Genomic DNA, 22799 nt, shown 5'->3' on the forward strand with positions numbered 1-22799 from the left:
CTGTACCACAATATGGTTTGTTACTGTCCTGTTTTTCCGGGGTGGAATCCGCTCACAATAGCGCACCGTTCTGCAGCACGCTACAACAATGTTTACATTTTTGACAGCTCGCGCCTATGAAAGATGGTGGCACACTTGCCCCAAACAGAGATGGCACTCTTGCCCCAAAAGTTGTAACTTTTTTGAAATTGAATTTTTCAGTGACAAAAAGAAATTTTTTTTCAACTAACCCCACAAAAAATTTCTCAGCTATACGGTGGTGTAAATATTTTCTCGGTTGATTGTTCGCACGATTTTTGAGAGCTTATTTGGTTGGATTAAAAAATTATAATATTCTGCTCACTTTTGAAACTCAATATAAATCAGTTTAAAACAATGGGAAATATCGATTGGTCTATATGAAATTAGGCTCAGAATACCTAGTCATTGGAAAGCAACAAACTGTATACACAATTGATCATTAATCTAAAGTTTTTAAGGAAAAATGCTTGGTGGCACTCTTGCCCCGTATGGCACACTTGCCTAAAATTCCGCTAACGATTCGCATGTGAACCTTCCCCTTCAGTAGCAATGACTGACTATCTGAAAGCGTAAGGTAGATCGTTACGCCAAAAAAAAAGTGACTGTCAAGTAGAAGAATGACTTAACTTCTAACATGTATAAAATCCCAATAGAACCACAGATAATTGAACCATACGCCAGGATTGATTATTCTCCAGTGAATCAAGTCAAGTTGGAGGGGCAGGGCATACCAAGCTTGACTTCAGCAACGAACGGAAACGAAGAAGTGAAAGAAGAAGTAGCTGAAGAAGATTTAAAAATGAAAAAAAAACAGAAGGCGTAAAACACAAAAAACGAGCATTATCGAACAAAACTGCACAAACTTTTACACGCTCCTTATAATTGAGCAAAGTTCAGCGCCGCACGAACCGTGGAGTACGGGACGTGCACGTGTCGATTGAGCGCAAGCTCACGGGATCTGTCAAACTCAATCATATGTTGGACTTGGAGGAAGGATGGAAGGGAAGTAGAAGGTGAAAGGAAGGTTGTTTTATGTTTGTTTATCAACAAATCATCCAAAACGGGCAAATGTACGCCTGAACAAAAACGGTAATTTTCAAACAGTTTCTCAAGCTTTTGGCATGCTTTCTCGAATCTTCATCAAATCATGGTGTACTTGAATTTGTTTCTGGTGGCTTGGATTAGTTGACATAATTAATTGAAGACAAGTTTTAATTATTCGAGAAAGGGTGCCACAATGTCGAGATAAAGTGGAAACAAGATCCGATCGAAAAACACAAAAAGAAACGAGGTAAGCAATACTTTCAATTCAATTTATTTCATACATATTTTTAACAGTTACCATTCCGCTTCACTTTATAGTATGACTGGTGTGGCTGGCGCTGTGGAAATGTGTTGCACTCCGTTGTTAAACAATTGTTGTTAAACAATTGCTTTTTTGTATTATTGGAATATTCTATTCCACCGTATCGTAATCGTAGCGAAACGATAGTTCACTGCACGCACAAACACTCCCATCACCTGTCTAGTCCATTTCTTTCTTTCTACCGAACCGCTTACAGGTCAGACAAGACAGATTGCAAATTATTGGAAATTTACATTTAGACGTGGTACAAGCAAATTAAAACCACGAAGCAAATAGTTTTATTTGCAGAAAAAAAGGCCAAGCTATAGACGTAAAAATAGACGTAAAGCTTACTATTTGCCGGGAGGATATGTACACGCGGCCATGCCAATATGCGAAAAAACACAACAAATAGGAAAAATAAATTGTGCAAACGAATAAAGTTCCACTAAAACGAGAAAATCCTTTAAGAAAAGAGAGAAAAGTAAACAATTTTAAACAGCAAAGAGCATAAAAAGAATGTAAACAAGGCAGCATACTAAAAGTGCGGCCGGTATACATCGTCCCTTTGCCGGTGTGCATCATCAGTCCACCACAAATGGGCTGTGGCATTGTAGTCTTTTCCCACCCCCGTTTGGTAATTCAGTTTCTTTTCCCCATTCGGCAATCCATATACATTTTCCTCTTCACATTCCTCTACTTTATTACAGCTTCATACACGCACGCTTGTATATTGTTTTATTTTTGTTGTATGCACTTTGCTGCCTGATCCTGTTTTGTTGTTTTTTTTTTTGTTTTTAGCGTGTGATACTACTACTGCTTTTTTGTATTATTTCTACACTAATTATTTGTTTTTTTTTGCAGCTTTCTTTTTAAACTTATCATTGTATGTATTGATACGCCCTATGCTTCAACACCCATTAATCCCTGTCTTTCGGATCCAGTTCAGCTCGACCGAAAGCATACCACTTTCCCTCACCCCGTTTTCTCCGACTGCGCGCTACTGACAAGCACGTACTGCACATTCTCGCTCTTCTTATTCCTCCGCAGATGAAACAAAAAACTGAGAAATACAGCAACATTAATAATTTTAACTAATTTAAAACAAATGTACACATCTACTAAACTAATTCAAATGAAAAAAAAAAAATAAACAAACACACACGCGCGCACCCACCCTCCGTTGGCCACAATAATCGTGTGTTCGCGAGCTTTCTTCCAACTGCTACAGAAACGATGCCGCACGTGTTTTCCCCCCATTCTGTCGTTGTTGTAACTGGCGTAACCATTAGTGCTATTGTTCGGGAACTGAAACGTACGAACACACATCCACACACCGATCTACAATCACCATCGCGCGTTGCTGTAACGAATCTATAGCATCTAGCTCACCCTTCAAAATAGTGGACAATATTAGCTAACAGACGACGCGTCTTGTTTATGGCAATGGATGGGCTGTGCCCACAGAGCAACACGCTCGCCCTGGCTCTCAAAACAAGCGCTGACAAAACAGCCTCGAAAAGCGCATACACCGCTTTCCATCAATGCCATTGCTTCGCCTAAGTTTGCCTTTTTTACCCTTCCCAATAGGAACAGACGCTTGTACCTGCTTCCGCTCCACGTGGCAGGGACACTTTTAACAACTTTTTGTTTTGCCAAAGGTACCAAGCGATTTGCTTTAAACGCTTGTGATTACCGTGGGTTAGAATAAATGGTGGGGTTTGTTTTTAGGACAAGGGAGCACGGAAGCTACGCTTCGCATGGGGTTTTGCTAATAAAATGATGCGCAATCTTTTTGCGCTTGCCTACTCACTGATCAACATGGTTTCACTTTCACTATATATATAATATGTATGTTTGTGTGTGTCTGTATGTATAATATGTTCTATAAATCACTAGTTACGCTAGGGTGAGAAGAGTGAACGCAACTATATCGCACGACGCATGCCGCCGTCAAGCGCTGACTGAGTTGAGTGTGAGGAAACGGTGTTGGTACGCTCACAGCTGCAGTCCAACGGATCCTTTCTACGCAAAATTTGCAATGCTGCGAGTAACGGTGTGAACGGTTTGCTCAGCGACATGAGTGCCCCATCCATACTGGACACAAAAACACGTGCGCGAGCGCGCGCCGGTGCGATTCTAGTGTAAGGTAGTGTCGGTTCGTTTCTTCGTCTCGGCGCCCTTTTTATTATGCGAAACCGCAAACAGGCGGAACGCTTCCGCGCTTACTGTGCCTCGCGGCAGGCGACGGCCGCCACCAGGGCTGCGCCGCGACCGGAACCGTCCTCCGACAGCATCAGGTCGAAGGAGATGTGCGGCTTGACGAACTGTCGGATCTTTTGCACCATCAGATCGTGGAACTTGGGATGGAAACGATACACGGAACCGTCCACGCCGACCTGCAAAGTGAGGCAAAACCATTTGTAAGATAAATCATCAATCCCCGTGCTCCTTCCCTGCACTTACCGTCACGCTCGGTTCGTCCATTTTGTTGATCAGTGCCGCAATGCCGGCGGACACGAGATGGGCCGCCCGGCTCGAGACGCACTCGCAGATGTAGCGCACGTTCGCACAGTCCTCGTCGGTCGCGTGCTCCAGCCCGAGCTCCTCCAGCACCTCCCGGCAGTTGTAGTAGGTGCCCGGTTTGTCCGACTCGATTTCCGACACGTACTTCGTGAAGAACTGGCCGCGCTTGAAGAGAATGTCCGACCCGACGCCACCGAACAGCAGGCCCGCCTTCGTGAACCGCACTATCGCCAGACGGGCCAGCTCGCCCATATACATGCCCGAGATCATCTTCTCCTGCCTGTGACACACGATAAGGAGGATGTTGTTAACAAGGCTCCGAAAAAAAAAAACCGATCGACCGATCTAGTTCCCTATACTTACAGCTGCCGGCCCGGGTTTATACTGTGCTGATCGATCTCGCGATCGTACTCGGTGCGGACAAAGTCGAGCGCACCGTCGTCGCCGAACGCGCCCCACTCGGTGTTGATCATCACGTGCTGCTTAATGTTCGGGCCCGATTTGGGCCCATCGAAGAGATCGCAGTTTTCCACTCGCTCGACGTAGCACGCGTTGCTGCCCGTACCTTCACAGTGTCGGTGTGCAGGTTGAACACGAAACAAGAAAATCATTATTAGATAAGTTTAATAAGTAATTCGAAATGCAAAATTCGATAGTAAACTTCATGCAGGAATAACAAAACCAGAACACAACATAAAAAGGGAAAAAAGAGTTGAAAGAGAAGAATAGGGGAAGTGGACAATAATAAAGGACAGATGGAAAAAATACAATAAAATGAGCAATTAAGAAGAGCAAGATGGAAAATAAGACACACGAACAGAATAAAACAAGAAAGAAGGAAAAACAAACAAACAAAAGAGTAAAACAGTTAGAAAACTACAAAGCATCAAGGAAGAGCCATTATAAATTAATAAATTTAAAAAAAGAAGAGAATTTGGTTTTTGTGTGTTGATTAAAAAAAAAGGAAATGTAATATTTTTTGGAAAACCATCACCAATTAGTAAGGGGGTCCTGCCTGCACACCGCGTACCAAACAGAAACTACCCAATATTTCCATGAAAAACCAATTCAGTTGTTGTTCGCCAATGCTCCACAATAAAACCACCAAATATCAACCAATTGTGCTAAGAACAAATCAATACTAAGGCAGCCAATTTGTTCCTTTTGCTCCTTATGCTAAGTAGTAGTAGTAGTAGTACGGCACACAAACACTCCAGAACAAGACGTCACAAACACACACCCGTACGGATCAGCTTACACGCAGACTACATACCGACAATCAGTCCTATTCTGCAGTTGTGATTCTTCCACGCACAGGACATCAGTGTGCCGGTCGTATCGTTCAGGATGGCACAGATATCAATTTGTACGTCCTAGTTGTGTGTACAACCGATTTCGGGAAGAGAGTGAACCGCAACATCGAAAAAAGGGATATGTGTACAGTAGGTATGGCGGAAATGCATCCACCCAAGCATCAGCATCATCATCATCATCATCATCATCAGCAGACGTGCACGTGTTCGTCGTGTAACAGGCAAGATATTGGAAGGTGTATGAAGGTGTGATCGATGCATCAGTGTCGGGCATTTCGATAATCATGTGTCGGTGTGCATGTGTTGTTCAAAGTTCAGGCATTGATGTCAGTGTATCGTGATGAGTTTGTATGATGAGCGAAAAGTAAAGAAAGAAACAAAAAATAAGGATATATACGTTAATATAGCAAACATACTGGATTGTGTGCATCATCGATGATAGTGGTGTAAAGAATAGGTCATCAGTGGATGAAATATGATGTATTACACATAATCGAAGTCTTTCTTTGTATGGGATTTTACATTCCAGAAGATATCGTGTTAAGATCATCAAAGATCATCAAAGATCATCAAAGATACAAGATCTTTGGACTCCCTGAAGCTCGACGACTATGAATTCTTGATGTGGTAACATAGAGACAGTTCATTTATGTGTTCATGTTTCATTTCTTCTTTCTTGCTCAGGTATATCATGCACCGCCAATCACAAATTCAAAAACCGATCGTAAATCCTGAGAGGGATAGAAAAATCGCAAACAAGTTCCCGGACTGCTCACGGTTGGTCCCTCGGAAGGTTGGTGCATTAAAACTCTTATCAACCTCGCCGCTTTGCTCGCTAATAAACTAATCCACTATCATTGACAGTATCAGTTGATTGTCTCAAACAGCTCGCTATCAATTACTGTCATAAAAATAGGCGAATAGTGGTCATTAAAGATCTTACACACGGGTAGAGTACTGGCCATAAAAGGTGCACCGTTGCGATATCGCACCATAAACACAGTGTATTACTGTGCTGAACAACTTCAATTTCCTGTTATGATATAGAGCGCTTAATCAATAATGAACTCTCTTTTAAGCCGAAAATCAAAGAGCAACATCGAGCTTGGTTGCTAAAATGAATAATAAGTACTTCTTGAAGGTATTTAGAAGAAGAATGCATTTTTATGTACCATGCATCTCGATGCTTCTGTGTGTGTGTGTGGAAAAGTTTACAGCTTCAGCATTCCTTAAATAAAACTACCGTGCAGCATGGACAAGAGACAAGACTAAAAATACGCATCAGATCAAAAATAGCTAAAATAATTGTTCAATTCCCGTACTGGCTGCGGTACAACATAGCACCGAAGGCAACGATGTCGGTGCCGGAGCGACGGTTTCCGGACGATGATGGTAGCAGTAAAGGACCCGGCGATGTTCCATTATCATACGACAGAGTAAAAAGTGTATATGTTTGTGTGTGTGTGTGTGTGTGTGTGTGTATGAAAGGAAAAACGAATACAAAGAAACGATAAGAAAATTAACAGTTAAAGAACTTGCTGATAAGTATCAGCCTCTCGCTAGCAATACCAACGGAATGGAAAAGTTTTGAAGAACATAAATAGAGTACAAAACGGAAAACGTAGGAAGATTACTGGCGGAAGATAGGGGGTTTTAGAATTTATGTACACTGTGCCACTTTGCTGCCGATGGAACGGATCCCAAACGGCAACAAAGTACACCTATTGGATCGCATACAGAACCCAATCCGGATATCGGTGGCTTACCAATGATCACGCCGATTTTGCAATCGCGATTACTGTGCGCGCACGACATCAGCGTTCCGGTCGAATCGTTTAGAATTGCCATCACCGCTATGTTTACGTCCTACGCACGCGATAATGGTGTATTGGTGGTGGTTGTTGTTGTTGTTTGGCCAATCAGTGGGTGGGGGGAGTTGGGGATGAATATCAGTTCAGATGTGAGTGAGTGTGATTTCGTGAACATTATATTGTCATAACACTGGAAAATTTGGGTCGTTTGGACCAGGAAGTCAAACAGGAAACAATTGGACAGAATTTCCCAGAATGACAAAACGATCACAGTCAAAAACAAAGTACAAGTCCGTTGAAGGTAATTCTCACATAGTTTTCGGAAGAGCCACACCGCAGCTCTTGACAGTAGCAGATGATGAAGGTATTAAGATAGCCTCCGGTAGAGCCAAAGACTGTCAAGACGACACACTTACCCCGCGTCTGGCGATCGCATCCTTCAGCAGCTGCACCACGTCCTCGCCGACGACACCGGAACAGTTGAAACCTTTCGTCCACCGGGCAAGAATACCTTTGGTGAGGCCCAGCTGCGTTAGCGGGAATGAGAATGTGAATCCTAGCGGCAAACGTTCCTCGTACACGGAGTGTTCCTGGTTTGCGAAACGGCAATAGAAAAAACAAATACCCGGATAAAAGATATTAGTAAGTACTGATAGCATCAATTGTATCTACAGAGTATTTGCTGCAGCACCACTGTAAAATTTTATTAATCCTAAAAGAATCGTGATAGTGTTCTGCAATGACAATCAAGGAGATAGCGTCTATCGTTCCTAATTTTGATACTTGCATTGTGATGCTTGTCATCGTGATCCTGTGTCGAATGTGTCGAAGGCGTGTAAACCATCAATTTTCAAAGAAATTCACCGACATTGCGCACCGGGAAACAGATCTCAAGCTAACGACAAGCAGATAAGATTGGAACTCCTTTATCTGACACCAAAGAGTTCAGGAATTTTGGTATTAAAAGATAAAAACCAATCATTGCTATTACGTTCCAAACTATAGCTCCTGCCATTGCTTGTTACTTCTTCTTATCGGACTTGGCTATCGTTTGCGCTTAACGGAAGTTTAAAGATACGATCAACAGCCATACATTGTTTAAACTGTGTGCTTCTGCTTTGACAAACAACTTCCTTTAAAGCATTGGTTCCGAGGAATTCTTCGTACAGAGCACTCTTTTTACAGACATCAATGTGCCTAGTGACCATTGTATGTAACACATCGTTTAATCATGTTTATCACACGAATTCTTTATCAGGTTTAGATCTGAGCTGTTTGGAGGGAATTCGAGCGCCTCAGTCAAAATAGTAAGTAACCACTAATACGATAATGTCTTCAAACCTCATCCAAACTTATAAATCTTTCCTCTTCCTACGCTCAAACACTCTCTGGCAGGCGTTAGCGATCACTCGGGGATATCACTGATCTAAACTACCGTTCCTCTACTCACCTTCATAAAGTTGGCTAAACATTCGGCAATATGGTCGAAGAGCTGCGTCCCACTGCCGAGCATAATGCTCTGTGGAATGGCATATATCTTCGACAGCATCTCGAAGTCATTCTCGTCCTTCAGGTGAATCAGCAGCACCCGGAAGTTGGTGCCGCCGAGATCCAGGGCCAAGAATTTACCCTTCTCTGGAAAGAGGGCGAAAAAAAAAAACACACTCGCACGAGTTAGTTTCCACTGCACTTCCTGGACACTGGTAAGCAAGCAGACGACCCCGCTACCTTTCCCATTTGGCAGGTCCTGTACGTAGGTGATGAAACATTTGACGTCCGCTTCGGCGTGCGTCTCTTTGCTCAGCCCCCGGTTGATTTCCTTGATCACCCGTCGCATAATCTCCTCGATCTGTTTGTCTGTGAGGATGAGCTCCTTGCATTGTTCACGGATCTGGAACGGAAAGTCGAACGAAGAAAAACAAAAGGATAAATATTGATGAAAAGCTGCGACAGAAATCACACCACCCATCTAACATCGGCACAACATCGAGCAAATAATTCATCGTGATCATAAAAAGCTACACAACAGCAACACTTTTAAGGTAAAGAGACTAGCTACATGTACGGAGGCACCAGTAGCGCCGGCGCTGCTCGGGCAGGATCGACACGACGAGGATCGTCTTCCCCAAAAGACGCCGCACAGATTTGAGATCGTGTTTCGCACCTTCTCGCTACTGCAAGTCGTGGCACCACCGTCCCTATTCATTGCGAAGCTACTTTGAAGTTGTAACGGAGGACGACCAGGATGCGACCGGTGCACAGGGAGACACGGTACCCTACTGATAGTAGCAGGCTCGGGCCGCTTCGCGCCAGAGCGTGTCGAGCTAAACGCAATCCACTGCCTCAGCCTGCGAGAGGTGTGCGCGAGACACGAGGGCCGGTGATAATCGTGCGATTAGTTGGGCGTGAGGGCGAGTGTGCGCGCACGCGTTCCATCCCCTGCATCAATGAATGGCGCCCGCACTATCGCCCGATCCCAGCCGTCCGTAACGGAGCAGCGTGTGGAGGGGAATTTTGTTCGACCTTTCGTTATGAACCGTCAACAAGGTGCCCCGTCAACCCGCTGACGGGCCACGGCGTGAGTGTCAATATTGACGGTGGTCGGATGCTGATACCGTTGCTTGCAAAGAGTACGGTGGCTCCAGCAAACTATTCCGAGCAAGCGGAAGCAAATGTATAATAAATACTTTAACAGAAAAAACAATCTTCTCCATGTCTGTTCCGAAAAATTTCACCAATAATCGAAGCGCAAACTATTCCCATTGCCCGCCCAACACGGCGGGATACGGCATCGATACGGGCAAGGTTAAGGCGTAGTATCCGATCATGTAGAAAGGGAGGACTTACTACAGTTGTTTAGACTCCAATGCAGGGGTGTATGTGTGTGTGTGTGTGTGTGTGTGTGTGTGTGTGTGTGTGTGTGTGTGTGTGTGTGTGTGTGTGTGTGTGGGTTAGTAGGTTGTTTACAAGATTGCACCGTTCACCGTAGCGCACCGCACCCCGAGCCTTGACGCAGCGTCCAGCATTGTCAGTTACCACAAACCAGAGAGCGATTCTGCTGATGGCGGCGGTGGTGGTGGTTTTGCAAACAACCTATCAACCCGACACACTCACGTGGGCCCGTCCCACGGCAGCACGATCGTTAGGGTGGACAATCAAGTGGCGAAAGGGCCACACCACCAGTACCATTTCGCTGCCATTCCGGTGACAAGTTCCGACAGGTCCAGGGATTTATAATACCCTACCGCACATCTCGTGCAATCAAAACCTTGACCAAGAGCCTCTGTATTTAGAGGCCAGGATCATAAATCGTGTGGGGCTTGTGGCAAAAGTGCGCCGCCCCATTAATTCCGCGGAACTGGCCCTACGGACTTATCAGTGCAAAATGATACCAGCAAAGGGCCATGTTTAAAGTGTGCAGCAATTAATGGAGCAGCACTGTGTTTGTCGATTGCACCGCTCAGATTGCGGATTGTTTTTGCATCGTCATGCGTGTTTTTTTTTTTTTTTTGTTATTTTGCACGCAAAGCAACGAGGAAGTGGAATGGCACATTGATGCAGTTGCATAACAGGGTCTTCTGTTTTGGATTGCTTGGATCTTCTGCTTTGGATTCTTAACTAAATATCCCACAATGTTGAGCGACAGGCAGCTAAAACAAACACAAAGTGGAATTCCTATCAACCGTCTAATAGATACAGTGAGTGCTATTACATTTTGATTATTATGTCATAATTCGAAAGTATTTAAATTAAAACAATGTTTCAAGCATACACGTCCCAGCTGTCATCCAAGCATCTCTATCCTCTGCTCTCGCTCTCTCTCCTGCACCTTTCTCTCTACAAATCAAGCTAAAAGCATTAACCGAACACACACAGACACAGACACGGCTGATTTCCCGTTGTGTTGTTTGCTTTTAGTTTCGTTTCGAGGGGGGGCTATAATTAGAAATCAATTACTAGCGCGACTCATCGACGATTTATCTCTCACTCTTTCTCACTTCGGCGCGCCATTTCTATTCCTCGTCGAAGCAAAATGCGCCCAAACCCTCAATGCGTCTCAAGTGTCCCCCAAATGCTTCGAATTACAAGTTGGCGCACCCGACACAACGACACACACACACCCAGAAGCCAAATCGATGCAACTCACTTGCCGGCGAAACCTTTTATATGTGCGGTTTTGGTTTCATCCTGCCGGGAGATAGGGAGATGATTCGTTCTCCATCATTCCATTTTTGCTTTTTAGCCGTTGACGGAAAGCCTCAACCCACCCCCCCGTGATCGACCGGAACAAAAACAGGAGGAGAAGAAAAAAAGAACCCGCTCTTCAGTAGATAGGAATCTACGCAGTTCGTAGCAGCGTTTGGCCGTTCGGTACCAAACAAAACCATCACCTCTCCGCACAACTGTTTGTGCGGACAGAAATAAATAACAAAATGCGCACGGATCTGTTGCCGTATTGGACTACAAAGCAGAAATAAAAAAAAAAAACAATTGTAAGTAGAAAACATGGGAGACATTGGGAAAGGAGAGTGACAGGGAGACAGAAGGAGAGAGCGAGAGAAAGTGTTAACGATTATGTTCCTCTAGCGAGAGCAACGCGTGTGACACACCAGGCACCTCCATCGTGTACGTCAATGCCGAGTTCATGCTGCTGACGTCCGCCTTGCCTGACACGGGGCGCATTCTTGTGCTTTACTTTACTTACAAAGGGATGGTTTTAATCATTTGCAGCGAGCTTACACAAAATTGTATGGAAATAAAATCTTCGGTCAACCTAAAGGGTTTTGTTTTTAAAGGTTTTTGCTTTCTTTATCCGTTTTTTTCTCTGTTTATACTAAAAGCCCTCACCGGTTTCTCTCTCTCACACTCTCTTCTGCATGGTTGCCGGTATGTGTTTTCTCAAACACCATCGACCGCCAAGGTTAGTAAAGGTCACCGGGCGGAACAAGCGATGCACACAAGCACCACAGACACGAAACATATTTCGGCAAAAGCATTTTGCGGCCAACCGCCTCGAGCCGGCTCTGTCGGTGTGTCGATTCTTCCCCCCCCCCCCCCCAGCTTCCAACCTATGATTGACGAGATCGGTTTGGACGTAAGGCGCTACTATGTATGTCGCGTAACACACTATTTACCTTGGTGAAGCTATCTTTGATGACACCCATTTCGAGACGGCGCACAACAACAATCTTAGTAGCTCATGCACTGGGGACACACGGGGAAGGACGAAGTGGCGGCAATGGCGGTTAAAAGGATCTTAGTTTTGGCGTTCAAGTGAGATGGATTCTTTCTTGCCTCCTACTACGAGCCAAAGTGTCACTGCTCAGACCGTTTGTAGATGTTTACCGCGATGGGACGATACAAATGCACACTGTTAGCAGCTGGACGGGGCGTTTTTTTTTTTCACAACATACACACACACCGCAAACACCTTTTTCTACCTTCAATGTGACACTATTTCGTGCTTGCTATTTAAAAAAAAAAAACACAGAAACAAACCAACTTTATTCAGTACATTTTCAAACTTCAAAACTAAGCCTTTTTCCACGCAATGGCATAGCCTACTTTAATTGCTTTGCACACTAGAACGCTCCTTCCAACTGTCAATGCTGACACGCACCGTATACCGATCTTGGTTTTGAATGCGTGCGTGCGTGCGTGCGTGCGTGTGCGTTTGTCAAGGTAGTGCGCGAACGACTGTCACCGGCTACACTTTGTGGGCGACCGTTTCGCGGACCCACTCGGGCTTACTGCCGATCACGCCGCAATAATCACGCGTGACGACGATCGGCTGTGAGTGCACAGTGACACACACACACACAATCAGCAAACATCGCGAACGATCGGTAACATGACGCGTCATGGTGAAGGGAATGGGAAAGGATGCTGCTGCGGTGGGGCGATGTTTATTTTCGTTCTCAAAACGATCGACTACTGGTGTTGACGCAGCGATGGGGACAAGCAGTGATAATGGCGGGCGAACAAGAGTGCTAAGGTACACTCTCACTCACCCCCCCCCCCCACTTCTCCTTCATGCTTCAAAGCGATCGTTCTCTCACGTGCTTCCTCCTTTCTAACGGGTCGCGCGTTTCGAGCGGACGTCAAACGACGGCGCTCGCTGTTTGCACTACCTTCTCTCTAAACTTCTTGACTGTTCCAGGTGCCCCTACAGTGTCCCTATCGGCACTCACCTCCCCCCGGTCAACCAATATATTTGAGGGCAGAGATAATGTGTCTGGACAACTCAACATATGATTAATGGTAAACGGATCGATTTAACAACAACAAACCCCTGAATGGAGGTAAGCTGAAAACACTGAGCTGTCCACTGAAATATTGAACCCTCCTCCCCTCGATTCACCGTCTGCTGACGCGATCTAGCCGAACCAGCAGAACCCGATGGCAAATGGCCACCAAAAATAACCGGCACTCGTGATCGGCACTCGTCATCCGCCGTCGCCGTCGCCGTTGTTGCCCGCACAGGTTGGTGTTTTGATGCTTTTTTTGTGACCGTTTGTCCAACTACCGGGATGTTTGTGTGTCGGTGGGTTTTTTTTCTTTTTTGTTCAGTTAGGGAATCACACCAAAAATCCGCAAACGACGCACTACAAAAAAAAAATCACGCCCGTTGACCACTGCTTAATCATTCGAACAACCTTCGGACGAAGAAGGGCGACGAAGTCGCGGTTATTGCCACCGGCGGCCACCCGTTTGGGGGAGTTGGTTTACCTTCATGTTCATTGTTTTTTTCTGTGTTTTTTTTATTGCCATTTATTTTCGTTTTCGACTAACTTTTACGATTTTGAAGGAGAGAAGTTAAGGTGGGCATTTTTTGTGAAGGAAACCCCACTGCCCCCTTTTTGAAACCAATTAAAAGTTCTATGTTGTCTAACGGGGGATTTTTAATCATTTAACACTAAACATTTAACGCCAAACACAGCTCCACTTGCTTTTATTATAGAAAAGCTTCTAAAACGTTTACTATACACTAATAACACAACGAAATCGAATGCTTGGTAAACACCTTCTGCGCGAATACAGTCGAATAAACCACACAAACTCGCAAACAACCGAACGCACAGAAGAAGAAAACAGATAACCGAGAACGAAGGTGATTGCGGCGTGGCCAATCCGTCCGAGTGGCGTTACGACACTGACTGAAAGGATGCTGGCGATCGGGCGACCGTGTGGTCGATGTTTTTTTTTCGGCCGATATATTTTCCGAACCACTCGCGAAGAAGGGGAGGCTCGCGCACAACGCTTCGCTGCAGAAGAAAACCAGTGTGCAGCGACAAGTTTTTGGTGAAAGAAACGGCACAAGAAACATTTCCCCCGCCACGCTATCGGTATCTGTTCGCCATGTGAAAAAAGATAGATTGGGGTAAAGAGTTTGATATATGGGAGCGAGGGGTAATGTGGTCATGCGTAGGATATACTTTCTTTAAATAAAGATTAAATATGTGTCAATTAAGTGTATCATAGAGCTAACTATGGAAGTGGTAGCTGACATCCAAATAACAAAAAAGTAAATTTAAATCTCAAGAATGGAATCACATGGCCTAAAATGACATTTTATAACTATTGTCAATATAATCTTAAAAAAGCTTTGCTCAAGGTCTCATAACGCATTAAAGGCGATATCAGTGATGAATTATCAATCATTTTTGTTTATTAATTAAATATTTTGAACCTCACAAAATGGTTAGTTTAAAGTGTTTGAGAAAGGCTTCAATTTAAAGCAGATCACTATAAAATCCGGTATGAAGCGGGCCATTTATTTGAAATATATAACGACAAACAGAGAAAATATAAAAAATAGATAACATATACATGAAACAAAGACTTTATGTTTTGCTAAATTGAAATTGATATAAAATATATTGCATGAAGGAGAACATACTAAAAATATAAAAATATTCTTAACATATAAATAAACAAAAAGGCTGTTGCAAAATGCTAAAAAACTATTGCAGATAAACAGTTAAATATCTAATCTAGTTCTAAACAAAAGTGAAATATATTTTAAAAAAACCATACAAATATTATAATATATAAAAAATAAGAACAAAATACATAAATAAAAGAATAAAATACGACCAAGGGCGTAACGTAATGCCGCTTAAAAAAGAATATATCCATAAATATAAATATAAATAAAAAAATAAAATAAACCAACATGATTATAATAAAATGGAAGCCTTATCAAAGTCTTAATAAGGGAGTACTAAATGGAGAGTTGTGACTTGATTTTAATACCATAATATTGGTGGTGACCGTATAGCCCCATTATACCATACGATGCTTGGAGAATGGTTTTGGTCACTTGTTAAATCCCACGTTTTAAGTTCTCAACATTTAAAAAGCTACCTAATTGACCAGCCCGTAGAAATAATAGATCTTACTAAAAACAAATCGATACTATTAATATAAACCCAAGGCAATATAACTCCAACAAACAGCTCCCAATGATCAGTACGGTATCGAACATAATAGTCCTAGATGTAGTGGTGCAAACTGTGAAAACCGAGAGACGATACAACTAACTGTGTATGTATGTACGTTTGTGGATCTGGTCCAGAGTAAATAAGAAAAATGTGTCTGCTACGGGGCACAAACTAACACAGCGAGTGCCACCTAGAGCGTACAGACATTGCCAGAAGTGTGTACCACCAATTCCCTACCACCTCCAGGACCGTCTCGGTCCCAGCGAACCGGGTGATGATCGGTCGATAAATCTCTTCAAAGGTTTCCATACCATTCACACATTCCAAATGCAGTGCGAGGGCCACACTGGTGACTTCCCACGCAGTTAGCGGTACAGGCGCCACAGCCTAAGGTGGTCCTACCACATTCCAGCCCGAAACGAAACCGGCTCCAGGGTCGGAAAGACCCCTCCTCCAAGCGTCTGGTGTTGATTAGTATCGGTGAGTAGAAAAAGGAAAGGCTGGAAGCAGTATTAGCATAATCATAGATAACGGCTAAGATGGATTGTTCTGCGCTCTTGAATGGTCAAGAATAGTTGGACGAACGCCCGGAAGAGAACAGCTTCTTCAAAGAAACTATAAAGCCTACGCATCTCCGATACCTCTCTCGTCCCTCTTCCTCGTGCCGGCCGTCGTAGGAATGTCCGCCCGGCGGAAGATAATTTTAAAAATATCAGAAACCGGCCCACTCAAATCCTCTTCGGACGAGCCCCCATCGAGCATTGGACGCAGTTGGTTGGCCCTTGATTGGGTTGCAGCGTAGCGAAATGGCGCGCCCCATCCGTGGGCCGAGGCCTCTGCTCCAACGCAGCAGCAGCAGCAGCAGCAGCAGCACCATCCCGTATTCAAGTGCAGCACACATCGTGCCGATTACCGCTCAAGAGCACCCCGCGGCCAGCCGTTACGGACGGGCGCTTCCTCGTGCATCGGATTAAAAGAGATTAAAAATAGAAAGGCATCGAGGAGCGCAACATCATCGGTGCCTGTACAGTGGAATTCGTTCAAAGTACAGGCTGGCGGCCTGCAGCACAATGCACCGGAGGCCCCTCCCAGATCAATAGACGGTTTAACACACAGAGATTATTTTCTTAAAACTAGTGATTCTCCGTCGCGAGCAACGTCACGAGCGGACGAACGTCAAACGGATGAAAGCAAAAACATCTGTCATAAGCATCCTGTAGTCGATTGGGTTTGGGCACGAGGGAAGGTGTATGGGAATGGGTAGAATGGGTTGTTTTTTTGTGTATGCTCTTCCTATCCCGCAGTGTGGGATGTGTAATGTAATCGCGTTACGGCCCTCGGTGTTAGTGTATGTGTGCCATCGTCATCGAAAATGAAGGCAGTTCTGTACCGTCAACCCCATCGATATATGGTTGTGTTTCGCCACGGTGTTGTTTTACCCCGTGCCCCGTTATGCAGTGACGCACAGTCACACGTGAATGTAGAACGTTGTTTTTGTGTTAAGAACAAAAAAATCGAATGCATAAACCTACCCACAACAGCTTGTGACGCAGTGTTAATGCGTTGTGCTTTAAATGCACTGTTAATCTGTAATAATCGTTTGATTCACGTTCACTAACACATTTTTTTTCCAGATTATTAGTCATTCCTTCAATTAGAAGCTATTTCCTTCATTTCACTGTTTTCGACCAAGAAAAGAAGTATACTTTTATCGTGTAGATTGAATAAAACGGCCAATCGCGCAGGCTCGATCATTCGCACACCAATCAATCACAATTAAGACCGACGATGTGATCAACGAATCACGACCTACATCGGTGAAGGATAGTTCGTTGACCATAAGTCGCGTGGGCTCAGAAAAGAGCAAAGCAAAAGCAGAACAAATTACACTAGTAAAGTAGGAAGGGAACACACACAAACACACGCGAGAGCTGCTCTGAATTAGCGAAAGAATCATAATTGTTTCGAAGCGTAAATCAACACCAATGGATCAGTTGCAAGCAAAACAAGAACGCTTTATTTAAAGCTCAAAAACTCTTCCGTATAATGTACAAAACGTTTAGAAATAACCACTAATGTACTAAATATCAGACAGGCATTTGGTTTACAGAAACAAAATGTTTGATTCTGTAGTGACGTTAGGGTTAAAATACTAAATTAGTATCAAAGGACGTGAGCGCCATCTATTGGGAAAATAGAAGCAACAAATACACATGATCTACATGTATTAAATACGATAATTCCCACCTATTGATAAAATCCTCTGTTTACATAAAAGAATTTTCGAAAATTTTGAAGACATAAATAAATTATGATCTTTATAAAAAATAGGCGAAATAAAAAATAAACAAACTTCTTAAAAATTATTAAAAATCTAGTCTATCTGCTAGTATCTTTGAAAGGGTAAGAAAAGCAAGCTATGACATTTGAAACCGTGAAATAAAAGTAAAAGTCACTGCATTAATCAATCAATCAATGACACGTCGGCATCGGATACGCCACAAAATAAGATCCCTTAATTAGAAAATAAAAACACCCTTCACCTACTAACATAACAAGACTTCCGGTGCAGTAAACCGCCCTCCATTAGGTGAGCAGATGACGAACGCGACCAAGACGCGCAATAGATTGTGTGCTAGTGCCTGTCAGCGCCAGTGCAACAAGTATCCAAGTATCTCCGTGACATTGAAATGAATGAACGTAAAATTGCACCAGCTCTTTCTCTCTCTCTCTCTATCGTTGCTTCTATCTCTACCGCCCCAAAACCACCAGTGTGGTGCAGTGCGTGGGGTGTTGCCGGGGGCAGCGGTATCGATATGAAAACCCTTCATCGAATGCGGTTTGCGATGTGCCGAACGTCATGCCACCGTGTATTGGTAGTGTGTCGTGTTATTACTTAGCGTTACTCACTGCGCGTTACTACTAAAAACGTGACGCTTGATTGCAGTATGAGCAAACGCACACACACACACACACCCCTTTTGCCGCCCAAAACGAACTGTCAGCATAGCCAGGGCAATCTTGGCATTTCAAAAATAAAAAGGCGGGCGATGTGTAAACACTGCTCCAAATGGCAACAGAACGTACTGGAGGTGCAACAATGTTGGTGTGTGAACTTTGCTCCACAAGGTGCATTAGTCTCGCAAAGCAATAAAGGGGGAGGGGGGGGGGGGAAAGGGGGAAAAGAAAACATACGTAACGGCGTGGTCGGTGGTGTGGTGTTTGGGTCAGCATTGGCCCGCCCAAAACCAATTCATCGTTTGCGTTTAGGCAATGAGCGAACAAATGCATACACACACACACACACACACACACACACACACACACACACACATACACACAACTCATTAATCGATTATTTTTTTAGTGTTTTTTGCTCTCTTTTTTTTCTTTTAAAAGCTAGTTGGTCATCTTTTCAAGACGTTTTTTTTGTGCTCTCGTAAGCAGAAGCATTATCTTCGGTAAGGCACAAAACTAGGCCAAGCAACTGACCCAGTTTCCTGGGCGGGAGATTCATCACAGCACAGGATAGGAGCAAACTAGAATTTGAATCACAGTAAGCTGTGTCTGTTTCGTGGTGTCGTGGCATCGCGCACAGCCCATATAACAACGCAGGTCGTGGGATCAAGTCTTATCTGGACAGCAGCTTATGGATGTGGCTTTAAAACATTTAAGCCCCTTTTATTTAACTAAAATAAGTAAATAACGTTTTTGGATTACATTCAAAAGTCTCAGGGGATCATCCATGAATTACGTCAACCGCCAAATCTTCACAGATTAGAATTGTTGACCACCTCTCCTTGATGTAATAAAACCCATAGAATACTTTTATGGAGTTCCCTCGTCTCCGTACGCGCGTTACGTAGTTTATAGATGGTCCTCAATGTGTACAACTCCATAGAAAATATGACTTATCGAATTATTAGACATTCTTCTCGAAGAACCCCGACCAAACGTCACCCTAATCTATTTTCATTCCATTACTCAGCAGAGCGAATCCGCATTCCCCGTCGATAATGCTTCAACGCCAATCTCGCTCATGATTAAGCTAATCACACTCTAATGAGATAACATTAAGCATTGTTCAATTAAAGTGCGCACACTTTTACAGTCCGCGTATCGTCTCGCGCAGGTGAAAAATCGGTCTTAAATTCGCCGCTACAAGCAAACCGTAGACAAGCCCACCCCTTCCTAGCACGATGTCCTGCTGACTTCACTCCCCCATTCGCTGAAGGACGCCCGGTTATACGACTACGCGGAATTGAACCGTCCACCTGACCACGGACGTACCTTCCGTGCGCAAGCAGTAAAGGGGTTTCCGCTCACCGGTCGTGTTTGCAGAAGAAAAAAACTAAAGCCCAACCATACTTCCGGACCCTAGCTGGGACCAGCGAAGGGATGCAGCGGTTCGGAACGACCTTCTCTACAAGCCCCCACCGGCGGTGCTATCGAAGGCAACAATCGTGCCCGGGTCAGTGCACCGAGGGTCTGCGGCGTGCAGGCTTAACTGTCAGGTGGCGTGTCAACTTTAAAGTGTTGCAAGCTCAAATCACACAAAAAAATGCTCACATTTGCTCGATTGCCACGAACGGCAACTTTTCGACAATCCCACCAGTGGAATTGAGCACAGACACAGCGCGCGCTGCTCGATTTCGCGTGGCCCAAAAGATCAACACACAGATCGCTCAATACGATCGCGCACCGCTCACTCTCCCGTGCGCAGCTTTAATTTATTAAGCAACAATTCCGCCATGCGTGGAGGAGCCCCGCAACCAAAACCGCACACGGCCAAACCGGTGAACCGGTTTCGGGCGGAACGGTACGAAAAATAACAGCGAAGCCAAATCAACTGTACAAGCGAGAAGAAATCACCACGAATCTGACGCAAAGCAGCGGTATAGATTTTGCCCCCGCAGGCAGGCCTGATAAGCGAAGGTCAAACCTTCTTGTTTCGGGGATTTCTTTTTGACTTTTTTTTTTTGTTTTCCTCTGTCCTTTAGGAGCCCGCAAACGCCGCAACGAAAGTGAAACGCAAACTGATCAGACTGAGCCCAGCCTACAACGTGGAGCATGATTGTTCTCGATCATGGTTGCTTGGTTTGATTGGTTTTTGACACCGATTTCATCTGCAGGAGCGTGTTAATGATGTTTTAAAAGGGGTGGAAATAATTTTTAACGAAACCTTGTTTAACTGTCGAAAAACGCGAGAAACTACGTGTAGCGTATGAATATTGGCGAATTGAGTTGCTTATATTGACATTTAGATGGCGTAAGTCAAGAGCGGCCGAATAGTGCAGACAGCAGCGTGGAGCGCTACTACCACAACGGTACATGGATCAAATCATGACTATTCACTATTCTTACAACACTTTATAATTCAAGTACGATGACGAACTTTGTAATTATGATGCAAAATTGAACTGTTTTTAACTGTTTTTGTTGCACAAAATCAAGGTAACTAGATAGAGCTTACTGGTGGGAGAGGATACTGACTCTGACTTTGTTGATGCTGATGAAATGATTTGGCTGATGTGGAGAAATGGTTGCTAAGGGGACAATGTTTGACCCTTTGACCCTTGTATTCTTTCCTACTGCCAAAAGCAGATCAGTCAAAATACTCAGGACAAATTAAGGTATTTAAACGGAGCTCAATCCAAAGTGTGTATTCTTTCAATAGGATTAGGGTAAAATAGGCAAGACGACTAGATTTTGGCTGACATTATCAAGACAAGTTAAATGAAGTATTGGAATGATCCTCAATCATAAATTGACTCCATGCTCTCTGCTGCTATGCATGAGCTCAGACAACGATTTTATACATGGTAACCCTGGTAATAATTTCAAAGATTCAGCCAATCCAACAGTGACATTTGACACTGTGAAGTCCAATCAAGTGTTTTTGGACATTGTTACGACTTACATTAACTCCACGAAAAACGCCATGGAATAGAAGTTCTTAACTGGAATAATTTAATTTAACCCAGCGTTTAGTGCAATGGATGGATAAATGATCCACCAATACTACAGCAGCCGTCCGATGATGCAATCCCGTGCACGTATTTCTACTCCCCCGCTAGTGATTCATGAATGGAATGCCCCTAAAGCTGACATGCGTACTCCGGCTCCAGGCCGTTCAATAATGCCAATAGGTTTCGCTTTCAAGAAAAATACACTCGTGCAGTGAAATGCACTGAAATCGAAGCCGTTCCAAAGGGGATAAACTCTCCACACGGTATTATTAACGCATTAAAAATCAACTGTGTCCAACTGTATGAAGCAAAGAACGTCTCATTTGCTGATGTAATCAATGGCGGAGCGTTAAGGTACGGAAAATTCTAACCGGCCTTCTCCCACTTGAATTAGAAGGAAAGGAAAAACACCAACCCACATATACACATACACATGCAGAGAGGAACACATTCGTCAGTTCCCATTTTCAAGGTGTCCTTCAGTGAAACCCACCAAGGTCAGTGACGTCTCCTTGCTAGGCACAGGGTTGGTTGGTTGGTTGGTTCTGCGTTTGCCCGTTCGTTCTTTAAGGACTCCCCGCCGTGCCGCTCTGTCCCGTCGCTGGAGTAGCAGCACCTGTGAACTGTCATGTGTCACTGGCTTGTGCTGTTACCTAACACTGTCTCGATACTTTCCCTCCTACGTGTGTTGTTGTCTATGCTGTACACCGCCTTCGGGGCGCAATATTATCAAGTTGTGGAGTTGGGAGTTTTCCAGCCCCAAAAGGGATGTTGCGCCCGCCATACTTACTTCCTTGCTGACACGATCCACGTGCAGTCCCATGAACGGTTTCACCAAATCCATGCTGGGACAGTGTTCGGGCCGGACAGCTTTGCTAAGCGAATGCCGATGTTACGACCGATAATGTGTGTGCCTGCAGGTCGCGCCTTACTATCGCCGTACTTCCAGTCAGATCTCCTCGGCTGGTCGGATTTGTCTTGCGAGGCTGCTTGCTTTCTTTCTTTCCCTTTTAATGCTCACTTATCACACACACACACACACACACACACACGCATACACACTCCAAGGGCAGGGCAGCGAGATAAGGGACCGTTGAAGAATCTGGCTCGTGCCTTGCACCACACTTTTAAAAGCCTTTTACCAATCGCACAAAACCCACACGTGGCTCGGATGGTTGAACTTTTGTTTTCCTCTTCAACACTTTTGGGAGGAATTTCACACAACGAACTGTATAAAGATGTAATTAGAGAATGTGTTAGAAAAGATGAGCATGATTTTGAATCCCACCGTACCATGTGCTCCTGTGGCCACGCTACAATTTTGCAAACGTTTGCAAAATACCGATCGCACACAGACACACATACACACA

General features: G+C 44.2%; 1 protein-coding gene and 1 long non-coding RNA gene across 11 annotated transcripts in view; one reads left to right on the top strand and one right to left on the bottom strand.

The window, feature by feature from the left end:
- Positions 1–1320: 1320 nt before the first annotated feature.
- LOC121599173 (hexokinase type 2) overlaps positions 1321–22799 on the bottom strand; it is a 28577-nt gene continuing 7098 nt past the window's right edge. For 4 of the 10 annotated variants that reach the window (XM_041926755.1, XM_041926750.1, XM_041926754.1 and 1 more), the window contains exons 2-9: positions 22220–22657; positions 8745–8907; positions 8467–8651; positions 7433–7606; positions 5166–5265; positions 4256–4457; positions 3833–4172; positions 1321–3765 (exon numbers count right to left, since the gene is read on the bottom strand). In XM_041926755.1, the coding sequence (XP_041782689.1) occupies positions 3592–3765; positions 3833–4172; positions 4256–4457; positions 5166–5265; positions 7433–7606; positions 8467–8651; positions 8745–8907; positions 22220–22273 (1392 nt within the window). In that variant the 5' untranslated portion in view covers positions 22274–22657 and the 3' untranslated portion in view covers positions 1321–3591. Of the gene's footprint in view, positions 3766–3832; positions 4173–4255; positions 4458–5165; positions 5266–6971; positions 7072–7432; positions 7607–8466; positions 8652–8744; positions 8908–9180; positions 9332–12151; positions 12485–12581; positions 12773–14040; positions 14184–22219; positions 22658–22799 lie in introns of those variants that run through there. The other 6 variants (XM_041926760.1, XM_041926757.1, XM_041926758.1 and 3 more) reach the window with 6 other exon arrangements.
- Positions 9614–12051, top strand: LOC121599176. The gene is made up of 3 exons (XR_006005644.1): positions 9614–10714; positions 11260–11509; positions 11604–12051. It is a non-coding gene; the product is annotated as an uncharacterized LOC121599176 (long non-coding RNA).

The sequence above is a fragment of the Anopheles merus genome, chromosome 3L (assembly GCF_017562075.2).
Source record: "Anopheles merus strain MAF chromosome 3L, AmerM5.1, whole genome shotgun sequence".
Classification (NCBI taxonomy): Eukaryota; Metazoa; Arthropoda; class Insecta; order Diptera; family Culicidae; genus Anopheles; species Anopheles merus.